At 55.7% G+C, this 7100-nt stretch overlaps 1 protein-coding gene across 1 annotated transcript; it reads left to right on the top strand.

Annotated features, from left to right (window-relative positions):
- Positions 1-24: 24 nt before the first annotated feature.
- LOC143822463 (uncharacterized) lies at positions 25-6511 on the top strand. Its single transcript, XM_077307640.1, has 5 exons — positions 25-622; positions 3092-3463; positions 4724-5116; positions 5297-5385; positions 5635-6511. Exons 1-5 carry the CDS (start codon positions 589-591, stop codon positions 5686-5688), a joined length of 942 nt encoding a protein of 313 aa, XP_077163755.1. The 5' UTR covers positions 25-588; the 3' UTR covers positions 5689-6511.
- Positions 6512-7100: the final 589 nt, after the last annotated feature.

Raw genomic sequence — 7100 nt, 5'->3', positions numbered from 1 at the left:
GCTCTGCAGACACAACTGTAACATTTCCTGCAAAAAGGCAGTGCTGTCATGATTACGACGAAAGCCGGCTTGGGCCGTGCTCAAATGCCAAGCGCAAGCTACAGACCAGGTCCATCGTTGGCCATGGGGGGGGGGGGGTGTCAGTCTGACTCTCTATGGTTATATCACCTGATAAGAAAAATAATTAACTCGACCCATTTGGGAAACCCACCCAGCGTTTCACAGAGACCTGCTCTAGCAGGAGCGCTCCCAGGCTGCACATCACAAGGAAAGTGAAAATGCAGGATCACAACCAGTTTGCGCTTCCCCTTCTCCTCCACCCCCGCCCCCGTTTCCCTCGCCAAGTGTCAGGTGCCAGTTCTCGTTCCGTCCTCAACTGCCCGTCTCAGACATCCTGTGGGGCCGTTCAGGCCACATCCTGTGCTGCTGATTGGCCTCCTGCTGACCAGGCCCAACCGAAGCACCCCACACGCACACACACACCATCTCTCTCTTGAAAGCGTCGCTGAGCCAAAAGAAAGCAGCCCGAAGCATCACTTGGGTCAGCAAAGAAGCCCAGGCACCACCGGGCTTTCCTTCCGCAGCACAATGCTTGCAGGGGCCTTTCTGTGGGCCCTCCTGGGTGAGTACCAGCAAGGGAAGGGACAGTTTTCTCCCCCTCGGGGAGCTGTAGAGCTGCTGCTTCTCCGAGGGGTCAGGAGGCCCCAGGGAAGTCTCCCCAATCTGGATCTCTGGCTGAACGTGCCCTGCTCTGAGTCCCAGGTCGCCTCCCTGACTTGAGAGGGACCTCGGCTGCCCCGGAGGACAGGGCTCTGGCCAGTGGCTGCAGCGGAGACCTCCTGGGAATCTCAATGCTTTGCATCCTTCAAGATGCATCCTAAATGGCAGAAGTGAAAAGGACGGGGTTTCCCTGCTCCCTTGGGCTGGCTCTCCTCCCTGTACCTTCATATGTTCCGTGAGCTCTTGTACGCATGCTCCCTAAAGTCCTCTGGGAGATGCAGACCAGGCCCAAGAGGAGATGACCCCCAACAGCTTTATTTCGCAGAGCAGCCTTTAATTGAGTCCCTGTTTTGAGTTGGTGAAAGTTGGTGAAACTGAGGTGGTGAAAGTGGGAGGTGTCAGTTTGCAGCCCCTTTCCACAGAACCTGCAGGCGTCCGGCAGGGATGCCTTGGACAGAGTGCTCCTTTCTCCCCTGAAGCCTGCACTAAGCCGAGACCCCGACCCTAATTCGAAAGCCCAAAAAAGGCCTGGCTAAGCTGACACCTTTATCCCGAGCTGCTGTGGAGAGTCATCGCCCCTTTCTTTTGAAGGCAGAGGCAGGCTCAGCCACGGTGGGGGTCCCACAGACGGTCCCTGGGGCTAGCATGAGGCCAAACCCACCAGCCTTGCATGAGAGCCTGGGGGAGAGGCGGGACTTTGGGGGATGATTGACACAACAGGGATTGAGCCTGCAGCCTGCTGGGCCAGCCGGTGTTCCAGCACTGACTCCTGCCCCCCTGCCCCTCCCCCTCCCCTGAGGGAGGGGGAGCCACGTCTGGCTCATTTGCACTGGAGGTTGGGAGGTGGAGTTCATGTGGGTTTTTTGTCCTTTAAAGGGGGGGTCAAATCCCCCCCTCCGGTCACATCTGGGTAGTGCAAGAAGGCTGGCCTGCAGCCAGGGGTGCCATCCCTGGTCCGGCTGACCCACGTGTGGATGGCCCAATGTGTGGAAGAAAGGGTCTCTCTCCTTCAAGCAAGCACAGGGCGGAGGAGAGGGACGGATGTGAGCAGGCCGCCTCGCCTGCGGGTACCACACTGCCCGCCCTCTCTCATGGGAGACCAGCTGCCTCCCCTGCAGCTTTTCCTTCCTGACCAACCAGGATGGCAAAAGGGGGGAGGGATGCTGACTTAGTTTGCGCTGAGAGGTGGTGCCAGGGCATCCGGCAGGGAGTCCTTGACCGAGTCGATCCATCTGCTGCCTTCAGCTTTGCCCGGCGTGAGTGGCTGTTTGGCAGCTGTTGCCTTCCTGGAACGTAACCTCAGGCTGCCTCCACTTGGTCACTTTAGCTTCCAGGGAGAGTTCAGGCTGGATTGGGTCCTTGGGGCAGCCCACGGTATCCGTGAAGCTCTTCTCCAAGACCACATTTTGAAGGGACAACCTTCCTTCCTTCCTTCCTTCCTTCCTTCCTTCCTTCCTTCCTTCCTTCCTTCCTTCCTTCCTTCCTTCCTTCCTTCCTTCCTTCCTCTCAGCATTCTTCATTGTCCAGCCTCCAGAGGGAAGTAGTCCAAAGGGGGACACTCTAATAGGGGTTAGCTTCATGGGGAAGTGTCAGCCGACATGGAGGAAAGGAGCTCTGTGGGGCAGTTAGGGGCCTGGGTGGGCACTGGAGCTTCGTGGAGGTTCTTGGCTGAGGTGGCAAGTGAGAAAATCAGTCTGTTTAAGGAACCAACATGCTTATTAACCCTACAGAAACGTTACACTGTTCTGCCTCTAAATGCAGAGAAAATAGCTGCTTTATTTAGAATATATATCACAGATCCTCTTTTACCCCAGAGCCACTGCTATGGGCTGGCCGCCCCGTCAGTCCCCGCCTACCACTCAGCCATCCTGCTCTTTGGGCTAGTTAAGATTTCCGAGGCGAGAGCCTTTGGTGGGGGCGGAAATAAGGAAGGCTGGGGGGGGGGCAGAGCCCACACCATCCCCGCAGCACAGTCTGCAAGGGGTGCCTCCACGAAAGTCACGCCTAAAGGGGTCACCACAAGAAAGAGGAAAGAAGTGCCAACCGTGTATCGATGCAGGATGCTTTGCTTTTAATCCTGCGCATTTACTCTGGAGGTGTTGGCTTGATTTGCATGTTTTGTTACTTATTGTTTTCTTCTAATAAAAAGAGTAAGTTTAGTTTTGACTGAGTTTTGACAAAGTAGTTCCCTGTGAGTTTTTCTGGACAGAGATCAGACATTCGCTTGAACAGGCGGCATCTTGTGCTGTATTTGGCGAAGGAGGTTTTGGAGTTTCCAAGAGGTGAATTTGGTGTGCATTGAGTGTGATCTAAATCCTCTGCCGCAGATGCCTTTCCACTCCTGACTCACTGGGGTTTGGTTCCTTGGCAGGTGCCTCCATGCCGCTCTCAGTGGTTGTGCCCCAAAATCCGGTCAGGATCGCCCCTCGTCAGACAGCCCTCTTCCGCGTCTCTCTCCAGTTCCAGCAACCTGAGTGGAAATATTTCCACGCCAAGTGGAAATTCCTCTCAAAGAATGCCCCCATCCTTTTCTACTCTGTGGAGTGCAAGGGGGGGCCAGCCGACCGCACCTGCGAGCCCTCTGTGGAGAAGGAAGGCCGGTACAGGGCGAGGGTGGACATTGAGGAGGGCGGCTCGCTTGTGCTGAAGGACGTGGAGCCCGAGGATGCGGGCAAGTACGGGATTCACGTCTCCACCCTGGATGAGTCTGCCAGTGCTGAAGTGGAGCTTGTTGTCATGGAAGGTAATGGAGGAGACCTGAACTCCCCGGGGACACAGCAGGCCCTGAGCTCCTCCAGCCCTGTGGGGAGACAGGGAGCCGGGGGTCACGCAAGCTTCCCAACAGCAGCTGAGTCCAGGGTGCCCACCACAGAAGGTAATGGAAGGAGAGGCACACTGGGCCATTCTCAAAGGTCGCGCCACTAGTGGAGGCTCTGAGAGAAATGCTGATTTTCCTGTGTCCGGAGTGAACAAAAGGGAATCCAGCTGTGTGGAGGGGGGGCAAGTTGACCGGGCAAAGATACCAGCCTCAGCAGGCCAAGGCAGGACTCCCAGGGCGGGTCCCCCCTTCTTGGGCAATCCACAGGGCAGGGGACGGATGCTGCCCAAAGGGACACCTCTGTTTTCAGAACAAAGAGCCCCCCCCCTTGTTGTACATCTCTGGCAGAAGATGCTTCATTTATTTCATTTAAGGGATTTACAGGCTACCTCTCCAGAGACCTGCTTGAGGTAGATCACTCTGCTTGAGGTAGATCACAGGTAAAAACAATGTGAATTATTAGCCTAAAATATTTCCTCAGAATACTTTCGTAGGGTAGTTTAACCCCAGGTGCGGCCTAAGAATCCTGACCTCCAGGCTGGTCCCCCTGCAGGGATGGGAATGGCTGCTCTGGGGGGAGAACTCTATGGCATTCCTAGATGCCAACCTCCAGGGGCGGATGAAAGGGAACAGAAAGCTGATGCAGCAGTTATCAATAACGTCATTCTTCTTTAATTCAAAAAAGGAAGCCAGAATGAGTTCCGGTACAACACTAGTTTTTAAAGAGAAAATCCTTCCTCCGTGGCTATCAATTTCTAAATGAAATAATGTTGCCCTTAAATGTTACATCATAACATAATGTTACCACATTTTTAGTCAAACCCTAAACCTTAATTTCCACTCAATGTTAAGAGCACTGGGCTTCTGGACTCCTAAAGATATCCAACTGCGCTTACAAAAATAAGCATTTCTATCCTAGGGGCTTGGTTTGTTTGTTTATTTATTTTATTAGATTTTTATCCCGCCCTACATAGAACAGTCTAAACAAATAACACAGTCATAAATAGCCTATCAACAATAACTGTGGCTTCAAATAAACAGTAAGATAAGCTCCCAGGGAGGTCAGGCTGCTTCATGTCCTGGAGGGGGTGTCTGAGGGGGGGCCAGCAGATGCTGTTGGGTCGGTTGGACTCAAGCAAATGCCCATACCAGACATTTCCAGCTGCCTCCTCCTTTCACCCCCAGGTGTCCTGGCCTCCCCTGAGCCGGTTTCTCTGCCTCCCAGGGCCGTCTCTGCTGCCGTCAACCACACGGCTTGGCTGCCTCTCGCCCTGCAGCCCCTGGGCCCTGCCTGGACGTTCCTGAGCATCAAGTGGGAACTGCTCGGCCCCAACGGGAACATCCCTGTCCTGGTGTGCCTCATCAGCAACTGCAGCAGCACCGCCCTTGCGTGGTGGCTGAAGACATGCGCCATTCACAAAGAAGTGGTTCCCGAGTACCTGGAGCGCGTGGACGTCTTCAGGAACGGCACTCTGGTGATCCACAGCGTGGCCATAAAGGATGCTGGGATATACCAGGCCACACTACTTGCCACGGGTGTCAAAATCCAGGCAACGGTGAACCTCACCGTGATCCCAGGTAACTGAGGGGCAGAGAGGAAAACAAGTGGCTGCCTGGGAGATCTGCTGGTGTGAGCTTCAGGGCCACAGTCCATGAGAAGGGGAGGGAAACCCCCGTTCCACCAGCATGGCCTTTGCTCCCAAAACCCAGAGAGTGATTCCTTTGGGCTCCTGTTTCCTTCCTCCCCCTCTGCCGCAGGGACTTCTGGAAGTCTCCCCCCTGAAGCCGTTGCCCGGATCGTTCTGGCGGGCCTTCTCCTCTGCTTCCTGGCACTGCTGGTCGGGGAGGTGAGCCTCTCTCTCTCTGCAGGCAAAAGGGGCACTGAAGGGTATCTGGGCAGCCCTCTCCTGGGGGTGGATGCCTAAGCCCGGCCCTGAGAGCTCTGCTAACCTGCTGGCTTGGCTCCTTCCAGAGGAGTGAGCCTCCAGGTCTCCTGGCCCCTTTGCTGCCTTTGTGTTGTGTGTGTGTGTGTGGGGGGGGTATTTCACTGAAACATCCATGATCTGAAGCCAATGCGTTTCCTTTTCTTTTCCCAGCACGTTTGGGCAATGAGTCCCCCAGGCCTGCCGCCAGCCCAGGGAAGGGGGTAGAGATCCACTGCGATGAGGGTTGACCACCCAGGACTGACCAGGGGCTCCTCCCATGGATGAAGAGGCTGGGAAATCCCCCTCATCCCTTCGGCTCATTTTGCAGGACTGTTGGGTGACTGGCAGCTCCCTCTCACGCGCAGTGCTATCGAACTTGGTCTGGATAGGGGCTCAATCCCTGATGATGCAGCTCTCGAAGGCCAGCATGCCCATCCCTGCACAACAGGGAACGATTCCCTGCACAACAGGGAATGATCACAACCCTGAATGATTCTGTGGGGTTTGGCTCTTTAGGCTCCATCCCAGGGCCTGGGGGCTGCCACGGAACCTGAGCCTGTCGACAGAGGCCCAGGTCTCCTTGGAGCGTGTAGCCCTTTCCCCAGCTCTAGGCCTCCCTGGAGAAGGGGCCCTCGGGCACAGTTAGCAGCACCCTGCGTTCTATTGGGGGGGGGGATACTTGGCTTGAGGCTGCCTTCTCACAAGAGGAATGGATCTTGCAGGAAATCGGCAAGCCCAGCAGGTTACACGGGTTGGGCAGAGGCCTGGAGATGAGGCATTCCCTGGCTGGTTCCCAGGAGGGGAAATGGGGGACTGGTGGGGTGGGAAGGAGGTTGCCGACCCCCTCTCCCAAAGGGGCTACCTGAGGCAGTCACCTCACCTTGCGGCCCTTGCTGTTGATGCCTCCGCCCCCCCTCCACCCGGGGATTCTCTTTTAGGCCACCAGAGTTTCAGAGTCTTCTTGTTTCACACGCGCTTGTTTGAGCCTCTCACTTGCCCCACTTGATGCGGCTTCTTGAACCTGCTGTGTTGTTGATGATCAACTTCAAAGGTGGTTTAATCTGATTCTGTCTTTTATTCATTGGGTCATGATCAGTGAGCAGAATATAGGAGGAAGCAGCAGTGAAAAACAAAAAGCAAAGCCTTCTCTTGCTTTCATCCTTCCTGCAAGAGCAGGAAGTGGCACTTGGGGGGGAGGGAGGGAAGGAAGGAAGGAAGCTGCAGCCCAGCGAGCAAATGCCGGAAGCCAAGATGGGGAAGCCCCACCCAGCGACCGTATTTCTCCCCTGGGTGCTCAGGTAGGTGGGCACGAAGGGCACCCACCCGGTGCAAAGGGCCAGCGTGCGGACGGTGATCGGCGTCACCTCGCTGAAGGCCCCTGGAAATCACTGCAATGCGGCAGCCCCAGCAGCCCCCTGTCCGCACAGCAGGGGTCAAGAGCAGCCAGGCGGTCTGCGTTAGAAGGTTGTAGTACAGATAAGATTCTGCACAGTGGCACAGGCCCAGCTCAGTCAATGACAGAAGACAAACAACTTGTGGGCAAGCGTTTCTGTGATGCTGCCCCTTTATTACACGTTTCTAATAGCAACACGACATCAGCCCCAAAGACTGTGGCAGCACTGGCAGGGAGGGAGGCA

Source organism: Paroedura picta, chromosome 13 (genome assembly GCF_049243985.1).
Source record: "Paroedura picta isolate Pp20150507F chromosome 13, Ppicta_v3.0, whole genome shotgun sequence".
Taxonomy (NCBI): Eukaryota; Metazoa; Chordata; class Lepidosauria; order Squamata; family Gekkonidae; genus Paroedura; species Paroedura picta.
Note: the sequence above shows the minus strand (reverse complement) of the source record. Positions and strands in the feature narration are given on the sequence as shown.